Genomic DNA, 23645 nt, shown 5'->3' with positions numbered 1-23645 from the left:
AATTGCATTTCTTTGGTTTTAGGAGGAATTGGCCATTTCATGAATTTGATGTATTTATTTGTTATGTTGTCGTCATAGGGGCTTATTTTTGCATTTTGGTCAAAATCATGAAATCGTTTACATTTGAATATTTTAGTAACATAATTATTGTTACACTTTTTATTATTTAAAGCAGTGGTTCTCAACCTTTTGGAGCCATGACCCCCATTATAACAGGTGAAGGGGTTCGTGACCCCCCGCCCGGGTCACACAGTGAGAAATAGGAACATTAGCCGACATAATTCTGAAAAAACAAAGAAAAAAAAACAAATGGCTGAAATAAATTCATCAAATTATGAACAAATAATGGCGCTCTGGTAAAATAGTAAACACGTGCTACAATAAAATACTAGATTATATGCTAATAAAAATATGTATATTTTATCTAAATGATCTGGCGACCCCCCAAATTTGTCTCACGACCCCCATGGGGGTCCCGACCCACAGGTTGAGAACCACTGATTTAAAGGAGTCTGGTTTATTTGCAATTTAGGCAAATGTATTTGACTTTTAGAATAATGTAAATAGTTTTGTATCATATTTATTAATAGGGCTATATTGGTATTGCTTTACACACCTTATTATACTCTCTTATTGAACTTTGTATATTGAATTTTGTTTTAAAATCCTTAAATCTAAAAAAAAATTACCTTGTTCGTCTAATATATCTGTGATAAAAATTATTCCTTTTTCAAACCAACTTCTGAAAAAAAGCGTTTTTCTACTTATTGTTATGACTCTGTTGTGCCACAAGGGGGAGCCATGTGGTGTCAAATTATGAGCAAACACCATCTTCCAGAAATGCAGAACTTGCTTATGATAATTAGAGAGTTTTACTGGCAGTTTGGAAACCTCGAAATCACACTTCAAAAGAAACTCTAAACCTCCCGCTTTAGCAAAAATACTTTTAGGAATATGGAACCATCAAACCATGACTCTTCTTATACAGTAACCCTGGCAACCAGCAGGAGGCGTAACTAGGCAGGGGGCGTAACGGTTAGTGCTAGATCGTCTGCTCTGGAGGGACGGTCTGCTGTGAGTTTGTATAGATCTATGAGTTGGTTTGTCTAAAAATACAAATAATCCTAATCCTAACCCTAATCCTTAAAGTTAACCCCTTAACTCCCACCTGAACCGAGCACATTTTCTCCAGTTTGGCTTTACCCCAGTCCAAAAGCTTCTGGAAAAAAGTGATGGAAAAAAAAAACAATGATGGAAATGTGACAAAAAAGTGGGAAAACATTGACAAAAAAGTGACGAAAAATTTATGAAAAAGTGGCAAAAATGTCACAAAAATGTCACAAGAAATTGACAAAAAATGGACGAAAAATGGACGAAAAATGACAAAAATGTTACAAGAAAATGACAAAAATGTGACAAAAAAGTGACAAAAAATGTATTAAAAATTGACGAAAAAATGGACGAAGAAATTACAATAATGTGGGAAAACATTGACAAAAAAGTGACGAAAAATTTATGAAAAAGTGGCAAAAATGTCACAAGAAATTGACAAAAAATTGACGAAAAATGAACGAAAAAATGACAAAAATGTGACAAAAAAGTGACAAAAAATTTATTAAAAATTGACGAAAAAATTGACGAAAAAATGACAAAAATGTGGGAAAACATTGACAAAAAAGTGACGAAAAATCTATGAAAAAGTGGCAAAAATGTCACAAAAATGTCACAAGAAATTGACAAAAAATGGACGAAAAATGGACGAAAAAATGACAAAAATGTGACAAAAAAATGACAAAAATGTGACAAAAAAGTGACAAAAAATTTATTAAAAATGGACGAAAAAATGACAAAAATGTGGGAAAACATTGACAAAAAAGTGACGAAAAATTTATGAAAAAGTGGCAAAAATGTCACAAAAATGTCACAAGAAATTGACAAAAAATGGACGAAAAATGGACGAAAAAATGACAAAAATGTGACAAAAAAGTGACAAAAATGTGACAAAAAATTTATTAAAAATTGACGAAAAAATGGACGAAAAAATGACAAAAATGTGGGAAAACATTGACAAAAAAGTGACGAAAAATTTATGAAAAAGTGGCAAAAATGTCACAAAAATATCACAAGAAATTGACAAGAAATTGACGAAAAATGGACGAAAAAATGACAAAAATGTGACAAAAAAATGACAAAAATGTGACAAAAAAGTGACAAAAAATTTATTAAAAATTGACGAAAAAATGGACGAAAAAATGACAAAAATGTGTGAAAACATTGACAAAAAAGTGACGAAAAATTTATGAAAAGTGGCAAAAATGTCACAAAAATGTCACAAGAAATTGACGAAAAATTGATGAAAAATGGACGAAAAAATGACAAAAATGTGACAAAAAAATTACAAAAATGTGACAAAAAATGTATTAAAAATTGACGAAAAAATTGACGAAAAAATGACAAAAATGTGATTAAAAAAATGACAAAAATGTGACAAAAAAGTGACAAAAGATTTGGCCCTGAATGGTATAAAACAATGGAGAGTTGCCTAACCCCAAACCTATTGAAAACATTTAACTGGGTGATGCAAAAGAAAACAATTCCTCCTTCATGGAATGAGTCAATAATCTCCATCATCCCCAAGGAAGGGAAAGACAGACTAGAATGTAGTAATTATCGGCCGATTAGTGTCCTAAATATAGATTACAAATTGTTTGCGTCTATCATATCAAGGAGATTGGAAATAATATTGCCACACTTAATACACAAGGATCAGACTGGATTCATTAAACAAAGACAGACACAGGACAGCATAAGGAGAGTGCTACATGTGCTGCATAATGTTGTACAGAAAAAACAAGAAACCTTGGTGATGAGTTTGGACGCAGAAAAGGCGTTTGACTCGGTGAGGTGGTCCTTCTTATTTAAGGTTTTCAGTAAGTTTGGCTTTCATAAATCTATTATTGAAATGATTGCAGGGTTATATAACAAGCCAGTGGCTAGAATTAAGATCAATGGAGACCTTACTGAGTCAATTGCATTGGAAAGAGGGGTGAGACAGGGATGTAATTTATCTGCCCTTTTCTTTGCTTTGTACATTGAACCGCTTGGTCAATGGATCAGGCAAAGACAAGATATTGTAGGGGTAACTGTCGCAGGAAAGGAACAGAAACTGGCCCTATTCGCTGACGATCTACTGCTGACCATATCTAATCCTACCCTGACGTTACCAAAAGCTATAAAGATGTTTGAGGACTATGGTACCTTTTCAGGATACAAAATTAATGTAAACAAAACTCAAGTATTGACCCTAAATTATAATCCTCCCCAAAACATTAGAGACCATTATAAATGGAAATGGGACACAGAATCGATTAAATATCTTGGAATTTTCATACATAGGGATTTCACAAAAATGTACGATGTTAATTATGGACCCCTAAACACAAAGATGAAATCTGACATTGAAAGGTGGAATACCATACCATTCCTAGATTTATATTCTCGGATTGACTCTATTAAGATGAACATCCTTCCTCGAATCTTATATTTGTTTCAATGTCTGCCGTTCTCCATACCCCAAAAACAATTTATAGAATGGGACCAAATTATATCAAAATTTATATGGAAGGGTAAAAAACCCAGAATTAGGTTCAAAACGTTACAAATTAAGAAAGAAAAAGGGGGTATGGGCCTCCCATGTTTACGAGAATATTTCTATGCTGCCCAGTTGAGGTCCCTGGTTTGTTTGTGCTCTCCGGTCTACACAGCTGGATGGAAGGATATAGAGGGGACTATGATTAAAGGAATACCACTTAAAGCACTAATAGCAGATTCTAAATTGCAGTCCAAAATCAATCTTTCAACTGAACACATATCATTCACAACAATTACAGCCTGGAATGAAATAACCAAAATCTGTGGTTTACAGGAGGAATCTAAAATCCTACGATGGTGTGCATATGACTCAGAATTTACTCCTAATAATTATGACAACAGATTTAAAACATGGATTTTGAAAGGATTAACCAACTATAATTCATTTGTCCACAAGGGGGCTCTGCAAACATTTGATGCTCTGAGGCAAAAACATGGGTTGGGCCCTGAAGACTTTTTCAGGTACCTGCAAGTCAGGCACTATTTCAATCAGAATATTAAAATACCTTCACCTGACCAAGGGCTCTTACAAACATTTATGTCATTAACAAAATCCTTGTCCCTTACCAAAATTATTTCCAAACTATATAACAGCATCCTGCGGAGTAAAGGGGAGAGCACCTACTACGTGAAAGAAAAATGGGAAAGAGAAGGGCACCTTACAGTAACTGAAGAGAAATGGGATCACATTTGTGAAATTCAGTGGGTCTCAACTGGGTCAAATACATGGCGTCAATTCTGCTGGAAAAACACAATGCGTTTTTTCATTACACCAGCACAAAAAAGATACCAGGGAACAGGAGATACATGTTGGAGATGTGGTGTTGCAGGGGCAAATCATTTCCATATTTTCTGGAGCTGCCAAATTATTCAAGAATATTGGGTAGAGATTCATCAACATATACAAAATGTATTTTCAATTGTTTTCCCCTTATCATTCAAAGCAATTTATTTTGGTGACATAGAACTGGATGGTCTTAACAATGGAGACAAGAAACTACTTTATATTCTCTTAGCGGCAAGTAAAAAGGCCATCACCAGAAGATGGCTCAAGCCTGGAAAACCAACAAACGAGGATTGGATCAACATTATTCACGACATCTACATCATGGAAAAAATTTCATCTCAGTTGAAACTGCAAATGGACTCATTTTACAGGATTTGGTCAAAATGGACAGAATATGTCAAGCCGATAAGATCTGATTTCATGTAAAGTTGAAATATAAATACTGCTGATTGCTATTGTTGACAATGCTATGTAAACCAAAAGGGTACCCCACCTCTGTTGTTCATTTGTGCGAGTTCCATATGTAAAAATGGAAGAGCAAAATCATATTACTACTTTTTTCTTTGAAAGAAAATATGTAAAATTTTATTATTTGTCTCTTCAATAAAAAATAAATGTGAAAAAAAAAAAAGTGACAAAAAATGTATTAAAAATGGACGAAAAAAGGGACGAAAATATGACAAAAATGTGATAAAAAAAAATTACAAAAAAGTTACAAAAATGAGTTGAACACCCAACAACAAAATGTTGGGGAAAAAATCTGATGACGTGAGGAAAAAGATCCTCTCGGTTCAGGCGGGAGTTAAGAGGTTAACCGTTTCCCTGGCCCTAACCTTAATTTGTGTCATGATATCTCACGTTTTCACAGCAGACTGTCCCTCCGGAGCAGACGATCTAGCACTAACCAACCATAAAACCATGATGACTCTTCTCATACAGTAACCCTGGCAACCAGCAGGAGGCGTAACTCAGCAGGGGGCGTAACCGAGCCAGATACGCTTGAGCGCGTGGCCTAGCGGAGCTCTCGGTTGCTATAGTTACCGAAGCTCAACGCAACCATGAGCTAGCTAACTGCTCATATTCAGGCTGATATTTCATCTTTTTTTCTTCTATCATTATCGTTTTAAGTCACGTGTTTTCGTCTCCAACATGGCGTCCGCTCCTCCCGCTCGGAACGTTCACTTCGGCAGCTCTCAGGAGAGGAAGTTTGTTCCGTTCAGTTACCCCCCGGACAGACTGGGGAACGAGTACGCGAGAGACATGGCGCCACACCTCGGACCGGGCAGCTACGACCACCAGGTACTGCAAATATATCCGTTATAATCGCTATTTTTGAGAGCAGCTAGTGTTAATTATGTGTTTTATATCAACTGTCTGTACTCTGCTGGGTGACCGCTTCACATAGTGCTGAGTCCAGTGAAAGACGGACAGGGACATAGATGGACATAGAGGGACAGACATGAGAAATGAATGGTAAATAAATGGTCTCAGCTTATATAGCGCTTTTCCACCTACATTAGGCACTCAAAGCGCTTCACAGCAAGGATTAAAACTAAATTAAAAGTTTCTCTTGAGACTAAAACTGTGACTAAAATGTCCAGATATTTTAGTCGACTAAAATAAGAGTAAATAAAAATGAAAAAAGGAGAGACTAAAATCATCCAAACTTCTATAGAGTTCGGGAATGTCCACAGTTACCATGGAGATCCGCCATCTTTGCAGCTGTTAGCAAACATTTCCATAGACTAACATTAGCTAAAAACAGTATAAAAAGTGTAGAAAAAACCAGTGGAACGACTCCGTTAGCTGCTCAGTTACTGCCGGTAAAAACATCTCACACTGTGGTCTCCAAGTGTTTTAATGTGAACAGTAACTCCAGTATTTTAACTTTTAAAATCTCCATTAGTTTACAATGGCTGCTAATCCCATAATGCTTAGCGATATGACGTCACATTCCCAAGCTCTACTGACCGTCTGAAAGAGCCTCAGATCATGTAAATTCACTGCCAAATGAACAGGTTTGTGCTTTATTCATGTGGAGCAGCTCCATGAAGTCGAGGAACAAGATTTAATATGATTATAATGAATATTATAAATATAAGTCGACTAAATTAGTCTTAAATTTAGTCGACTAAATTGACATGCAATTTTAGTCGACTAAAACTAGACTAAAATTGAAAAGCGTTTTTTTGACTAAATCTCGACTAAAATTAAATTACATTTTAGTCAAAAGACTAAAATAAAATATGTTGTCAAAATCAACACTGGTACGCAGACACTGGGGGCAATGTGGGTGAAGTGTCTTGCCCAAGGACACAACGACAGTGTGCACTTTCAGGAGGTGGGATTCGAACCCCCGACCTTCCGATCACGAGACGACCCGCTCCACCATCTGCGCCACTGTCGCCCAAATGGAAACTTAAAGATCAGCTTGGAAGCATTTGCTTTGCTATTTTGACCCCAAATCCACACATACTGTAGCCTGGCTAACACCAGACTAAAATCACAAGTGATATTTAGTCCTGGGACACCAATTCATTTTCTCGTAGGAGAGGTGTGGTTTACGATCGTCCATACTCGTTTATTGGGCGATACGGAAAAAAAAAAAAGTCTATCATGCGTCTGCACGAGGCCACAGCCAATCGTATCATCGTATGAGATGACGTATGTAAACTTTTGAGCTAAACTATTTAGAAAACGGTCTAAAGCTTGATCGATTGATGGCGTCGTGTCTGCTGCTGTCATGTTGGATCCGTAAATTATTACTTTATTTTTTTTTATCCGTAAATAAACTACAAGCTTCCATATATCGAGTAGCTCGTCATCGTCTTGCCGTCCCTCCTCGCTCTGTGATTGGTTCCCAAATCCATGCGAATATTTCGGCCACGGTCCCCAGGCTGCTGTGCAGTTCCAAATGATTCGAGCGCACACAGCAGCCTGGTGTTAGCCAGGTTACACATACTCGGAAACACTGGTGGATAATATGACTTGTTCTATGTAAATCTAGCTTTATGGGAAAAGTGTGACATTTTGTAAATAGGTGGGACGGGGGGACAAAGGTCTAAATGGCTGTGCAGAGCGACAGGTGGTTTCCAACCTTTTTTGTCTCACTAGCCGTGGGAGTCATTTAAAGTATCCTCCATCTGAATAATCCTGCCAATATTTTACTAAACTCAAATGAATACCCTTTACTGAGAAACATCAATGAAGTCATTTTTAATGTATTTCTGAGTAATCTGTAAAAACTCTGATGGCGGCCATTTTAGGGATAGGTTTGCCTGAGTCCTCCTAGGAACGCCCCCACCTCCTGGAGACGCCTCCGAGCTTTCGTCACCAGCCGAGTAACCAACCACTGCTCCTCAGCAGAACCCCCTCCCCACTGATGCCACAGACAGCGTGTGGAGGGGGCGTGTCTAAAGGCTCAGAGGTTCTTAAAGAGACAGAGGCCTATTTCAAGACATTCACTACAGCCATTTTGAGAGAGACATTTTATACAAGGCAGTGATTCTAATTTACTGCATTTACAGACCAACAGAAGGTTTGTCATCATTGTAGTGTGATATAAACTGGTGCTATGGGACTGAAAAAAGCAGAATACCCCCTCTTTAATTTCTCCTTATGGGGAGGACTTCACAGTATGCCGTCCTAAGTGCTCCCGTACCCCTGGTGGGGAAACAATTTGTCTCCAAAAATGTTAAAAGTGATTTTCCTTTCCTCCACAGTATGGAACCATTTTGTACAACTCACAAACGAGACCCATGAGTAGGAAAGGCTACGGACTGTCAGCCAGGACTGCAGAGCGCTTTCTGTCGACCGACAAGGTAGAGCATTTTACACTGTCAGAATGACCAGGTTATTCCATCAGTTATTTCTTCTTCCCTGATGGTGCGGGTCAGGATTCATCGGCCTCTCGTTATGAAGGGAGGCTCAGCACTAGATGGATTGGCCTCCACACAGTCCAGACCGGAACCCCATTGTCAATCTTTGGGATGTGCTGGAGAAGGCTTTGCACAGTGGTTGCACTCTCCCATCATCAATACAAGATCTTGGGGGGAAATTAAAGCAACGCTGGATCTTTTGACATTGCAGAAGCTTGTCGAAAACAATACCACAGCGAATGTGCTGTGATCTAAGATAAAGGCAGTAGAAATAATAGACAGTGTCAGGCTGTGTGCGATCAGCCAAGAGCCATGAACTCCACAAACTCTGCATCGTTTTTGTCCAGTTTTCATCACTTTTTTGTCGAGTTATCGTCACTTTTTTGTCAAGTTTTCATCTCTTTTTTTGTTGAGTTTTCATCACTTTTTTTTTGTTGAGTCATCGTCAGTTTTTTGCTGATTTTTCGTCACTTTTTTGTTGAATTATCGTCACTTTTTTGTCGGGCTTTTGTCACTTTTTTGTTGCGTTATTGTCACTTTTTTGTCAAGTTTTCATCTCTTTTTTTGTCGAGTTATCGTCACTTTTTTGTTGAATTATTGTCACTTTTTTGTCGAGTTTTCATCTCTTTTTTTGTCGAGTTATTGTCACTTTTTTGTTGAGTTTTCGTCACTTTTTTGTTGCGTTATTGTCACTTTTTTGTCGAGTTTTCCTCTCTTTTTTTGTCGAGTTTTCCTCTCTTTTTTTGTCGAGTTATTGTCACTTTTTTGTTGAGTTTTCGTCACTTTTTTGTCAAGTTTTCATCTCTTTTTTTGGTTGAGTTATCGTCACTTTTTGGTCAAGTTTTCATCTCTCTTCTTTTGTCGAGTTATTGTCCGTTTTTTGCTGATTTGTCGTCACTTTTTTGTCGAGTTTTTGTCACTTTTTGTCGATTTTTTGTAGAGTTATTGTCACTTTTTTGTCAAGTTTTCATCTCTTATTTGTCGAGTCTTCGTCCACAAGCTCTGCATCCATGGATAATATGAGCTTTAAACTGTGTTTCTGAAGTGTGTTATAAATTACTAAACAGAACGATGGTGAAACATTATACATGTTCTATCCACTTGGACGTCACTCATTCGTACCAAAGGATTGAAAATGCTTGATTTTCATTACATTCCTTTTTTTTGTTGGTAGAACGAGACTCCTTCCCCTCAGCAATACCAGCCTGACCAGTCCCTGTCCCGGACGATCTCCCCCGCAAAAACTCCATTCGGCTCAAAGTCTGAAAGGTTCCAAACGGCGGCTCACGAGGACGACGGCCCCTGGTGAGACGCCGTCACTAAAGCACCTACTGTGTCAACACTGGTCATGTCAAAAGGCTCACGCTTTACTTCAAATCTAACTAACTCTAACTCTTTTAGTCCCGGGAGCTACAACACCTTTGACACGGAGCTGAACAGGAAGGTGAGCTGGCCCATGTGTTTTGGGCGTCCGGACTGGCCCAGACTGCCACAGCCGGACAAGAGGTCAAGGGTCAAGGTGAGTCACACAGCTTGGTTTGAGAAGTCTGGACATTACATTACAGCCCGATTAGATTCAGAACAGAAACTCAGAGGACGTCAGCCATTTTCACTTTTCAGTAATTCAGGGTTTATACTTTTTCTACTTTTCAATGCCATTTTTATTGCTTAAATACTATGTTTCATTTATAAGATTTGAGAACATTCAGTCAAACAGGGGAATGACGGGAAATGTTGGACACAATGGAGAACCTTTGAGCAAAACAATGTGTAAAATTTCAGTCAGAACTGCAGCTAAATTTGTTTTGGACCATAGTTTTTTGTGTTTTTGACAAATATATGCAGTAAAAATAGTTGACCAATATCATTGTTGCGGATTCTGTCTCCAAGAATAAAAATCATATTTTCTCAGAAAATTAGATTTGATGCCATTTGAATCAGATTTAAAGGAACAGGCCACAGTTTTTACATACTGAGATATGTTCTGAGCTTAGATGAGTTCATGTGTACCTGTCTGATCTTCACCCGTGCCTTCAGTCACGTAAACACAGCACAGACGGCGTTAGCATTTAGCCTCTCCTCCTCTCCAGCTCCAAACGAGGTAAAGATAGAAGCTACCAAGCTCTTCCACGTTTTCTATTAGGGCTGCAACTAACGATTATTTTGTAATCGATTATTCTATCGATTATTTTTACGATTAATCGATTAATCGCTTGGCTGTGAATGGTGTAGTAAAATTTTATTTTTTCATTTTTTTTTTATCACATTATAGCTTAAGTCGCGCTGTTTAAGGAAGTGTTGGAGGGAAATGTTTTTTTGAAGGCTCTACTCATGATATTTACATTGTACAAACCACTACAGACACTAAATATAAAATCAAAGTAGGTTTTTTATCAAAAATACTACATTTTTTTGGTAATTTTTGCTCCATTTTAGTCTGTGTGAGCCAGAAAACAATTAATCGATTACTAAAATAGTTGTCGACTCTTTCAATAATCGATTAGTCGTCGATTAATCGATTAGTTGTTTCAGCCCTATTTTCCCTATTTAAATATGGTTACGTGAAGTGTTCCACTACAAAGTATAATTACACAAAATTAAACAATGTGGATTTTCTAAGCGGATAAAGGGGGAACTATATTGTAAGGCGTAATAATACCAGGAGTAGTTCAACATCCGCACAGTAAAGTGATGTTCTCAGTATGTAAAAATGGTGGCCTATTCCTTTAAAGGAATAGGCCACCGTTTTTACATACTGAGATATGTTCTTACCTCACTTTAGACGTGTTAATATATCCCCGTCTGGTCTTTGTCCGTGCGCTCTGCCAGGCAAACGGAGCACATACGCAGCCTCTCCCACATGTCATATAGCTCCGAAAAAGCTCACGATAGAAGCTACCAAGCTCTTCCACGTGTTCCCTATTTAAATAAAGTTACGTGAAGTGTTTTCATGCGAAGTATATTTACACAGAAATGTAACATGTCGATTTTATAAGCAGATAAAAAGGGGGACTATATTGTGAGGCGTAATGATACGAGGAGTAAAACGTCCGCGCAGTAACTCCTAAAGGTTATTGACGGAAGTGAGCGGGGAAGTCTTTAGGAGTTACTGCGCGGACGCTGTGCTCCTCGTATCATTACGCCTCACAATATAGTCCCCCTTTTTATTTGCTTATAAAATCGACATGCTACATTTCTGTGTAAATATACTTCGCATGAAAACACTTCACGTAACTTTATTTAAATAGGGAACACGTGGAAGAGCTTGGTAGCTTCTATCGTGAGCTTTTTCGGAGCTATGTGACATGTGGGAGAGGCTGCGTATGTGCTCCGTTTGCCTGGCAGAGCGCACGGACAAAGACCAGAAGGGGATATATTAACTCGTCTAAAGTGAGCTAAGAACATATCTTAGTATGTAAAAACGGTGGCCTATTCCTTTAAGGAAGAAATTACATAAATGTGCTTAAATTAAGAGATTAAATCTAAGGTGTTGATTTGGTCGTTTTATTGTTGTATATATTTCTATGGTTTTAGGTGAGAAAAAACCTCTTATTGCCAGTGGCACAAGTTCATGTTTTCTTAATTCAGATTATCTTGTATAATTTCAAGTAAAAGTGAATTTGCCTGATTTCAGATGGGATTTATTCTTGTTTCAGTTTCATATTTTCTTAGATAAAGAGATAAAGAAACTTCAAGCAATTTTAAGTCATTTATCCCATTTTTCCTGTGTACCAAAAGTAAATAAAAATAAAAAAGCCTTAAAAAAAGCATTTAACATGTGGATAAGTGTATAGTGTGATAAGACTCATATTCTTTCCTTTTCCTTTCAGATGGATTCTGAGAAGGAGTTCCTGAAGCACAGGAGCAGAGTGGCCTACCTGAGTCTGTACTACTGACGGCCACAGATAAAACACATTTGCAAACACGTTCACTTTAGCAGTTTCAACTTCCTCTTTCACACATAAGAACACAAATCAAAACGGTGAGTTATAATAAAAAGGGCTTATTTTTTTTATTTACAAAACAAATTTCTGAGCATGATTTTTCTTGGGAAAATGCGTCACAGAAAACTTGAACAGGAACAAATAGCTCTTTAATTCTTTCTCAGGGGAGTTACACATGTGGAGGTCCTGTTGCTTTACCGTTCATTTTCCCCATTGATGAGTCAGTTCTTTCAGCTTAAATTAACATGGGCCACTCCAGGCACAGAGGGGGAGAGTTCAGCCTCAACTAAATCTGACAAATGACCTCGCAATTGGATCAAAATGGAGACTCTCAGGCCAAAAAATAGTAATAATTTCCTCAATGCCAATGAGAGAAATGAACGGCACACGGCTGCGGGAGTTGAGCGAATGCTGCACAGATGTAGCTCAGAGTAAAGTCCTTGTGCTAAAGCCCGTCTCATTTCTTCCTCCGGACTTTGGGCTTCTTGACGGGCCGGAGGTACGGGTTATCGATCAGGTTTTCCTCGCTGGACTTGGAGGACGGAACGACGCTGCCGGGAGGAAGAATGGAGTTCTCTTTGTCCGCGCTCGGGTCGTCCTGCACACAGAAGGTCACATATGAACCACTGATTAGGGGAAAAGATGGAAGGTAATTCGTTTAAAGGAATAGGCCACCGTTTTTACATACTGAGATATGTTCTTACCTTAGCTTTGACGAGTTCTTTAGGACCTGTCTGGTCTTCCCCCGTGCCTTCAGTCACGTAAACAAGGGGGAAGACCAGACAGGTCCTAAAGAACTCGTCAAAGCTAAGGTAAGAACATATCGCAGTATGTAAAAACGGTGGCCTGTTCCTTTAAAGGGGCTTGAAGCAAGTCGGCCATTTTGTACTCATTACTGCCACCTCAGGTCATACGTGTAGCTGCACCTTTTATATTAAGCTCGTGCATGACGGCAATTTGGACCCGAAGTAACAACTTTTGACAGGATTTTAGAGTTAGTTGTGGTGAACAGGTCTGAGCTCATTCTACACATTAGGACATGGCTGGAACATGTAGGGGGAGGAACATGCAGAATTTTAACATGTTTAAACTCCGTATAGTCCCTTTAACTGGATAATAATTAAGTATCAAAGTTTTAGATCAGTGAAGTGGCCATTTTATGAAGAATTCAAATCTGCACACTGCAAAAAGGGGATTCTAAGCAAGTTAAAGAATGTCTTAGTTTTTACTTCTTATTTACCCTAAAAAGTAATAATGTTTTGCTGAGCAAAGTTTGAGCTCAGCTTTAGACAAAGAATATATTTTCTTATTTTAAGAAAAAATAAGATCACAACAAAATTAAAGTGTATTAATTCCATAACTATCTATTAACACTGTTCTGACATTACAGCAATTGCAAGATATAAGAAGTTGGTGTGGTCAAAATAAAAATGTAGTTTACATTTATGTTGCATTTAAAGAAGATCTAAACTAACACAAGGTACAAGTTATTACAGATTGTTACAGAGCATAAGTACAAGGCATCAAAGTAGTGTAAATTAAAGTGATAACAGATTTTCTTTCCCAAAATAGGAATATTTTCCTTAAATATTAGTATTTATTAAGAACATTTTGCTTAAATCAAGCAACATTTAAGTAAAATACCCCACATTTTTTCACTAAATAAGAATGTTTTTCTGGAATTATTTTGCTTAATTCTAGTTATTTATTTGCTTAAAGCCACACCGCGTAGAATTTTACCCAATAAATAAAACTGAAATACAATCATTTATTTTATGACAGATATTTTCATACTTAAAAAACCTCATAAATGTACAAACAAACATTTATGAGGCTCACCCCTCCTAAGATATGACTATAAACTTTACTGGGAGTGGGTACGTCTCCAGCTCGTCTCCATGGAGATGTGACGAAAGGCAGTAGAATTTGAGATTTAAACAGGTTAGTTTCTCATCCAAGTCCATTCTTTTATTACACAGTGTACCTTTAAATTTAGTGTTTCTTAATTGTTTTATAATAAGAAAAAAGTGCTGACCCTATTGGCAGATTTTTTTCCCCTTAAAACAAGACAAAATGTGTTATTGTAAGATTTGCTTCCTTGTTTTTAGTCGGGTACTTTTGCAGTGCAGATGAGCCCTGAGAACATCTGGAAAAGAACCCCTGGGTTAGACAGTGCACGTACTGTGAGGTTGTTGCCGGCCGCGTTCTCGCTGTCCGTCTGGTCGTCCTGCTCAGAGGAATCCGTCTCCTCTAAACTCTGCAGTTCCAGCTCTGACGGCAAGAGGGCGCTGAGGTACGGGATGGTGCTGGGCTTCGCTGCGATCACTGGAACCAGAAGAGCGCGAGATAACGTCAAACAGCCCCACATGAGCGACCGCACAGTTACTTTACTTAAAAACCAGGGGTGAAGGGTCACTCACGAGGGAAAGTGGTGACGTCGTCCTTGAACAGAGTCTGAGTTTCTCCCGTTTTGGCCATGAACCTCGTCAGGGCTCGCTCCACGTCCCGCCTCTGCGTCGCCGCCTTCTCTCGGACCACCTGGTAATCGGAGACGGGCTCTCGGAAGGTCTGACGGAGGGACAATACTGCCGTCAATAACATTTACACAGTAGGTCTGAGAGGATTTAATGCGATCGAATCAAAATGGCGACGTGAATCATCGCAATGAGGTCATAAACTGTGCGGATATTTATACTGCTTGTACATAAATGATCCCAAAAGCTCTCTGCAAACTTAGAAGTACAATTTTCTCCCTATATTGGCCCTTAATTTGTGTAAATAATTTCAAGAAATCTGTCCATGAATTAAGAAACAAGATCTGATTGTAGCCAAAAGTATATAAGCTTCATTTACTCAGAAGTGAGCCTGTTGTTGAGGTTCTTTTAGGGCTGGGCGATATATCGATATTGAAGATACATCGATGTATTTTTAAATTGTATGGAATAAGACCACATCGTGTATATTGGAATATTTCATATTCAGTTAAGCTATTAAGTTAACATAAACAGGTAATCTAAAAAGGTTTATCTTAAACTGAGCACTTTATTCCGTTTTCTCTGTATATATAAATGCTGCTCTCAGAAACCTATTTTACTGTATTAAATGTGCACCTTATGGAGCTTTGTTAGACAGTTTTTAGGTTTACATTCTACAGTGACTTTTCAATAAAACTACGACTTTGACTTAACATTTCATTTCACAGCTCTCACTTTGCTGAAAAAAACATTGGTATATCTATCGTATATCGATATTCAACCTATTATCTGTCTGGATATGACTTTTGGTCCGTATCACCCAGCCCTAGGTTCTTTATTCATTGATTCATTTCATTTTGTGTTGATGGGGGCAGACATTATACGTTTTTACTTCTTTCTGCTCCTTTTCATTCGTGTTAAATGCTGTTGTTGCATTTGCTTTTGAATGAATTAAATAAATAATAAAAATGAAATTTAAGTGTATAAAACTTGTCCCATGGACAGACCTCTTGAAATTACTTACTCAAATCAAGGACAAATTTACTAATTTCATGAAATGTTATTTCTAGATTACATTTTGCAGTGCCGAGTTAGCAAAAAGCTATTTTTATTTAGAGTAAACACTGCAAAAAGTATTTAACTAGATCAGTATAAACATCTCAATTTGAGCATAATACTTTTGTACGTCTTTACCGTGTTTTTGTGGAGGTTTGGTGGATTTGTTTACTTTGAGAGTCCAAAATGGTCCTGAAGAAAGCAGCTTTTTGAAGGTAAACAAACTGCTAGCTTATCAGCTAAACCCATTTGAGATCTACAAACATCTTCTTCTGAGACACTGAACAGTGAAGAGGCACCAAGAGCCCCCACACCTGCAGCACGGAGGAGGCGTCACAAGAGGAGCTACAGGAAACAACAAAAGGGACCAACGAGGAGATGGTGATAGACTGTGGAGGGAGCTGTGCAGGAGGAAGAGGAAGGACGAGGCGGAGCTGACCAGTGCAGGACACCACGCTCTGAGGCGGCGGTGCACCGTTTCAGATGATCAGAGGAGACAGAGGGCAGCTACAGTTTCTCCATCCTCCAAGGTCATGCGGGTGGAGTGGCTGAAGGACAACGAGATCATGGACCCGGCCGAGGACAGGAACTTCTACATCACCGTGGACACAACCTGATCATCAAGCAGGCGCGTCTGTCCCACACGGCCAACTACACCTGTGTGGCCAAGAACATCGTGGCCAAGCGCAAGAGCTCCACCGCCGTGGTCATCGTCTACGGATTTCCCATCAACCAGTGCTCCTCCTGTGACCAAAACAGTGAAGATGGCGGCCACGACACAACGATCTTTCACCAAAGAAAAAAAAAAAGAGTGGTGCTGCTGCCGGATGCTCTCTCATCGAATGCAATTTCTCCATCTGTGAGATCAATAAAGTACCATCTTATCTTATCTTATCTTAATAATCCAAATGTTAGTTGTTTTGACTAGTTAAGAAGTTGTTGGGCATTTGTCCTAAATTATTTCACTTGTTCTGAGATGTTTCTGACTCGTTTCGATACATTTCGTCCTTATTTCAGGTCATTTTCTTTGCCAATGGGGAAAGAAAATTGGTCTTTTATCTCATTGGCAATTTTACTTTCTTATTTCAAGCGAGATTTCCCCTAGAACTGGTCTGAAATGTCCTCAAACAAGCAAAGCAAACTTGGTCCGATCAGGAAAAGTGTCTAAATGAGTGAAAACCGCTTAAAACAAGAAACATTTCCTCAATTCAAGTCATTTAAGCCAATGCTTGATATTAATTTTTGCAGTGAAAGCTCCTCAACAATCACAAACATGTTCTGAAATCCAGCTGAGTCTTGTATTACAAAGGCAAAAGGAGGCGCCTCATGGACCTCCAGGCAGTCATGAAAAATGATGATGTAAGAGGTCTTGTATTAGTTTAGCCGTTCATATTTCAGGCTTCTCTCAAATGTTCATGCAAAAGGGCGTGCAGTGACAGTTGATATAAACGACAGTGTTGTAAGGTCCGTCTTACTGGCGTTTTGATGTAGGTGTGGGGGTCGGGGAAGTCGGGGAAGTGGCCGGGAATGTGCGGAGGATGTGTCCGCTTCTGCCCCGCGGAGAGGGCTTTGGGGGTCACCGGGGGGTTCGTCACCGGAGCTGCGAAATACAGAGATATAAACTTACTACAGCACATACACAACCCGTTTTATATAAGTTATATAACTGTAATTTGGTAAAGTTAGTAAAAATATTGGTTTCCTATATAAGGTTAAACACACGTTGGATGAGGCTTCATTACAGCTTTTATCCTCAGCCTTAATTGTTCCTTATTTAACAAACTGTATTGAAGTGTGGGGAAATGCAGGCACCAGTTATACAGAAAGGCTGTTCTTACTCCAGAAGAAAGCGATAAGAATTGTGACTCTCAAAGGTCCTCGAGACACAAACAAACTGTTTATAAAACTGCAGACCTTGAAATTTAATGAATTGGCAAATCTAAAATACTACAAATTATGTGGAGTGAATAAGTTGGTGCCAATACATATCCAAAACAAATGTGTGTTAATCACAGTAACAGCAGAAGAAAGGGCCATTTCTGGGCACCATATTCACACACTTCACAAAAACAAAAGGGGTTTCTTGTAAAAGGGATCAGTTTATGGAATTCTTTGGACATTGTTCAAAAATCATGTAACAAAATCACTCAATTCAATCAAATGAATAAAAAAAATGTACTTGGAAAATACGACGGCGACGAAACATAAGAACCGATGTTGACAGATTTGAAACAGTCATTGATTTAGATGTAAAGTATTATTGTACCTTGATATCGGCTAAAACTAGGGCTGTGCAATTAATTGAAATTCGATTACGATTTCGATTACAACAGTAAACGATTACAAAATTAGTGTGATGATAATTTTTTTATTTTTTTTCAATTTTTAATTTGTCACTTTTTTGCTGGATTTTTGTCTTTTTTTGCTGGATTTTTGTCACTTTTTTGCTGGATTGTTGTCACTTTTTTGCTGGATTTTTGTCACTTTTTTGCTGGATTTTTGTCACTTTTTTGCTGGATTTTTGTCTTTTTTTGCTGGATTGTTGTCACTTTTTTGCTGGATTTTTGTCACTTTTTTGCTGGATTTTTGTCCTTTTTTGCTGGATTTTTGTCACTTTTTTGCTGGATTTTTGTCTTTTTTTGCTGGATTGTTGTCACTTTTTTGCTGGATTGTTGTCACTTTTTTGCTGGATTGTTGTCACTTTTTTGCTGGATTTTTGTCCTTTTTTGCTGGATTTTTGTCCTTTTTTGCTGGATTTTTGTCACTTTTTTGCTGGATTTTTGTCACTTTTTTGCTGGATTTTTGTCACTTTTTTGCTGGATTGTTGTCACTTTTTTGCTGGATTTTTGTCACTTTTTTGCTGGATTTTTGTCACTTTTTTGCTGGATTTTTGTCTTTTTTTGCTGGATTTTTGTCACTTTTTTGATGTTTTTTTTTAAAGGCAACAAATAATCGTTTGAATAATCGTGATTTCAATTATGACAAAAATAATCGTGATTATTATTTTTTCAATAATCGAGCAGCCCTAGCTAAAACAAATCAAAAACGGGCGAGCCGTCGGTTCAGAGCCAGCTCAGATTTTAGAAAAAAATAAATAAATAAAAAGGGGCTTGAAATTTATAAGACAATCTCTTCCTCATGCTCCTATTCAGCATTGAAAACTTTGCTGTTGCTGTTATTGTTATTATGTCTGTAATAACGTCATGGCTGAATAAAAAATTTGAACTGAACTGAACTATATAACACACACCTTCTACAATCTAACTGTAAGAATATACAGTTCTACATCACACTTTGCCGTTAATGTGATCTATAATATCAAATGTTACGATCCGGAATCTGAGCGCACGACGACGCAGTTGTACTTACGCGCCGTTATGACCATTCGCTGAGACCTTTTGGCGTAAACAGGTAAAGTGTCCACGTTGAAACCTGTGAACGGCAGAAATGGAAACTTCAGAACGGCGTTTACGAGTGACACGTGAGCGAGGGAGTGTGGAAATCTCGCGCGTTCTTCCCCAGCTCACCCATTTCGATGAGCGTGACGACGGCGTCCGATAACGTGGGGACGCTCCGGGCGGTGTGTTCGCAATACGCTTTAGCACAGCGTCCGATTTCATTGATATCTGGAAGGAATTAGAAGAGGTTACAGCGAGGGTTGGGCAGAGTTTCCAGAAATGTGTGGTTGCCGCGGTTACGCACAGCTCTGCATCATCTCGGTGAGCGTCTCGACCGCCGCCTTCTCCGCGCTGTCGAAGCCGCTCTCGGTGAGCAGCGCGCTGACCGCCACCTGCAGCGTGCGGCGTCGGGCCAGGCAGTAGTTCTCCGACGGGCTGGTCACTGCTTTACTGCTGCCGCGCTGAGGACACACACAAACAGGACGTTAGAATAACTAACAGAGGAGCACAACAGCAGAGGTGGGAGCTCAGAGGAAAGATTCATCTATATAGAGACTGGAAATGTGTATTTAAATGTGTGTTAAAAGGATGGAGGGCCAATTTTCATCATTGCCAAAACACCTCACCATTGTAGCTTCAAGTAAAGAACTTTTTTTCCCGAAAATACCAAGTGGTTCCCAAGTGGTATTGGCTTCGGGACCCGCCATTACCCCCTGATGAGCCACAACCCAAATATAACTGTTTGTCATATATCGTATAAAATAATCTATATTTCATACACGTATTTGTTTGAAGAAGCTGTAGATATGCTGTTAAAGGAATAGTTCACCAGTTTTCCATACTGAGATATGTTCTTACCTGAGCTTAGACGAATTGATGCGTACCTGTCTACCCTCAGTCGCGCAAAACGACGCAAGATGTTGTTAGCATTTGGCCTCTCCCAATGTATTCCTACAGCTCCAAATGGGGTGAAGTTGGAAGCTACCACACTCTTCCACGGGCACAGACAAAGACCAGACAGGTACGGATCAACTTATCTCACCTTAGGTAAGAACATATCTCGGTATGGAAGAACTGTGTGCCGTCAGTCATGCAAAAAGACCAAAGATGTTTTTAGCATCGGCCTCTCCCAGTATATTCCTATAGCTCCAAACAGGGTGAAGTTAGAAGCGACCACGCTCGTCCACGGGCACAGACAAAGACCAGACGGGTACGTATCAACTCGTCTAAGCTCAGGTAAGAACATATCTCAGTGTGGAAAAACTGTGAACTGTTCCTTTAAGAGATCAACACAACCCAATAATGTACATTTTAACAGATTCTGCAGTTTCAGATGGAAAATATCGAGAGATTTTAAAATAATGAAACTTTCTCACATTTTTAGAGTATTTTAACAGATATTTGATCTCTTATTTGCATAATAACATTTCGAAATCCTCTTAGGGGCTAGAGGTTCTGTACTGGAGGGCCAGATTTGGCCCCCGGGCCTGACGTAGCCTACCCCTGCTGTATAATGTAGGGCTGAGTACTGTATGGTATCTATAAATAAATGTATCAAAAGCAAGTACCGGAAAAATATCTTTCGAGTATCTTTCAAGTTTTGATGCTGTTGGGTCCAGGGACAGAGTTAATGGAAGTTACTTGACCGTATCACCTCAAATAAACTCATGCACATTTAAAACAGATAATCTTTATGGTAGTGATGTGCCGATCGTGTCGAGGCTTCGAAGCGTGTTCCGAGTAATCTAGAAGAGTGTCTATTGAAGCGCGTATCGATGCGTGTGTTGATCACGTGTGTTGATCACGTGTGTTGATCACGTGTGTTGATCACGTGTGTTGATCACGTGTGCGGTGGCGTTCGAAGCCTCGGGATTCGCGGGTTTGAAGCGCGATTCAAAACAAAAGTGACAGTGACATTTTGTGTATTTGGGTTGGACATAAACAAAGTAACACAAGCACATTTTCCATCACAGCTCTATAAATGTGCAAATTTAGTCTTTCAGCCCCACCATTTATTGTCAGCACTCAGCATGTTAGCCTATACAGTACATGCGGACCTGTCACTCTTTAAATCCAGATTAAAGACTCATCTTTTCAAACTTGCTTTTAATACTTAGAGCACTGAATTGTGTCCAGGTTGTAAACATTTTTTATTTTTATTGTTTTTATCTTTCTGTGAAGCACTTTGGTCCCCCTGGTGTTGTTGTAAAGTACTATATACATAAACCTTTACTGATTGATTGATAACTTTCTTGTCCACATGATGGCGATGTGGAGCAAATAAAGCACCTTGATGCTTCGAACCATGTGTGATGCAATTGGCTGTGAGGCTTCAATGCTTCATGGGGCTTCATCTTGCCATCACTACTTTATGGAATAAATTAATAATTATTACGCTGCCTCCGCGACCTGGCCCCAGATAAAGCGGCCAAAAATGAATGGACGGATGGATGGAATATATTAACATTATATTGTTCTGTTTACTGGTTCCAGATGACAAATATTATAGCAAAGGTATCGATAAAAGTATTGTTTAGGCATTGGTATTGTAGTACACCAAGTATCGTTAAAGTACCTGTATTGAAGCAGTACCCGGCCCGAGTACAATATAAACGCAATCACACCTTGCAAATCAGATGTGGAAATTATAAAGTTCCAATTATGCACTAACCAGCTGCCTCACATTTTCTACTTTGATCAGATCAACAAAGACAATTATGTGCCCCATTTACTTGCGTTTTTTCTGCACCTTGATGTCTTTGGGAAAGACACTTAACCCACCATGTTGCCCCGTGGCTGTGTGCACTGGTTTTAGGGCTGAAACAACTCGATTAATCGACAACTAATCGATTATTGAAATAGTTGTCAACTATTTTAGTAATCGATTAATCGTTTTCTAGTAAACACAGACTTAAAAAGAGCAAAAATTACATGAACATTTTTTATTTTTGATGGAAACCTACTTTGCTTTTCAAGTTAGGGTCTGTAGAGTTTTGTACATTGAAAATTTCAGAGATATCTGTCTGTCTCATCCAATTAATAAAAGCAGAACTGGCACTACAAAAACACTTTACAACACAGTTTAAGTTTACTCCATCAACATGTCCTCCAGTGACGCCACTTTAGCTTTATGTGATTGAAAATAAATGAAAAAATACAATTTTCCTACACCATTCACAGCCAAGCGATTAATCGATTAATCGTAAAAATAATCGGTAGATTAATCGATTACCAAAGTAATCGTTAGTTGCAGCCCTAACTGGTTTATCAAGAATGGCTCCTTGATGAAAGGGCTTTGAATGCTCAGTGGAGGCAGAAAAGCACAATATAACTGAGACAATTCCCCAAGAACCTATAATGTATCTATTGGGAGTGTGAAATGCAGTTGAACTGTACTTCTACGTATTCATAGTCTATTACTCACTTTTACAAGATAATTATTTGGAACAGACAGTACAGTAGCTGAACAGCACTCAAGCATTGCATTATGGTTAATCTGCCACCTCAGCAGTAATGACCCGATTTTAACAACTTTTCAGGCAGATGAAAACAGCTTTGTCTCAATATATATATGAACTGAATCATTAGGTAGGAAAAAATCCGACCAAAATCGACACTTTCAGCAAAAGGCTGGTCACTTTAGCATGCTAGCCCATAAGCTAACTGTGTAATTTCGCGTGTGGACCGTAAACAAAACGCTGAACTCACCCCGGAGCTCCCTGAATACACGGCAGGGTCCGCCATTTCCTCCTCAAATGTCGTCAAATTCAGATCGTTTATCGGTTCTGTTCGTAGGTTAAGAGTAATGTTTATTATTAGCGCGTTTTATATACCCGCAGTTTGTTGTCGGAAAATCGCCTACGTCATTTCCGGCTCCGGGCGGATGTTGACGCTTCCAGGAGATCAGCGCCGCGCGGTGTTCACAAGCGGAACTGACTGGAAATGCCACGTCTTTGTCTTTCTTATGAAAAATGAGATATTATTCATTTATATGGGGATCCAACATGGGCAGGGACGGACTGGCCATATGTCCATTCTGGAAGAGCACCGAAGGGCCACTGGCTCTAGGGCCACCGGTCCCGCCTCAACCGTGCTTTACCCAAATCTAAAAGCTAAAAAGATGTTGATGCTTTATCAAAATAGCGAGAAAAAGAGGATGAAAAGTCAACAAAAACATGAGAAAAACACGGACAAAAAATTGTAGAAAAAATAATTAAAAAAACTATGACAAAAATGTGGCGACGTGACGAAAAGTTTCCATCACTTTTGTAGGTCTTAGCTTTCAAATGAGGCGTTACATTGTTTGTAGGAGCCATTATGGTTCATCTAGCCTGCAAGCGTTTGTTTACATTAGACGTAGTTGACCTACATTACATTCCACCACTTGGGGGCAGGATGGAGGCAAGTCTATATGGATACCCAGGTGCCAGTGGATGGGGTGTTTGGGTGACGGGAGG

General features: G+C 38.9%; 2 protein-coding genes across 2 annotated transcripts; one reads left to right on the top strand and one right to left on the bottom strand.

Moving 5' to 3' along the window:
* Window positions 1-5581: 5581 nt before the first annotated feature.
* Window positions 5582-12212, top strand: LOC306977230 (ciliary microtubule-associated protein 3; the record flags this gene model as incomplete). Its single annotated transcript, XM_079575439.1, has 5 exons — window positions 5582-5737; window positions 8161-8259; window positions 9491-9621; window positions 9718-9835; window positions 12147-12212. Exons 1-5 carry the CDS (start codon window positions 5588-5590, stop codon window positions 12210-12212), a joined length of 564 nt encoding a protein of 187 aa, XP_079431565.1. The 5' UTR covers window positions 5582-5587.
* Window positions 12213-12656: 444 nt separating this feature from the next.
* Window positions 12657-23078, bottom strand: taf8 (TAF8 RNA polymerase II, TATA box binding protein (TBP)-associated factor). The gene is made up of 8 exons (XM_079574982.1): window positions 22897-23078; window positions 19493-19649; window positions 19318-19416; window positions 19160-19222; window positions 17266-17390; window positions 14681-14828; window positions 14443-14585; window positions 12657-12858 (listed from the first exon to the last, which is right to left on the bottom strand). The coding sequence occupies exons 1-8, from the start codon at window positions 22930-22932 to the stop codon at window positions 12718-12720; spliced, it is 912 nt and encodes a 303-aa protein (XP_079431108.1). The 5' UTR covers window positions 22933-23078; the 3' UTR covers window positions 12657-12717.
* Between the last annotated feature and the right edge of the window lie 567 nt (window positions 23079-23645).

This window comes from Gobius niger, assembly GCF_951799975.1.
Source record: "Gobius niger genome assembly, chromosome: 17".
NCBI classification, from domain to species: Eukaryota; Metazoa; Chordata; class Actinopteri; order Gobiiformes; family Gobiidae; genus Gobius; species Gobius niger.
Note: the sequence above shows the minus strand (reverse complement) of the source record. Positions and strands in the feature narration are given on the sequence as shown.

Coding starts and splice junctions, on each gene's coding strand:
- taf8 (XM_079574982.1), bottom strand. CDS start 22,932: ATGGCGGACCCTGCCGTGTATTCAGGGAGCTCCGGG. Junction 19,650..22,896: donor TGTATTCAGGGAGCTCCGGG/GTGAGTTCAGCG, acceptor GTGTGTCCTCAG/CGCGGCAGCAGTAAAGCAGT. Junction 17,391..19,159: donor GCGAATGGTCATAACGGCGC/GTAAGTACAACT, acceptor TGTATTTCGCAG/CTCCGGTGACGAACCCCCCG.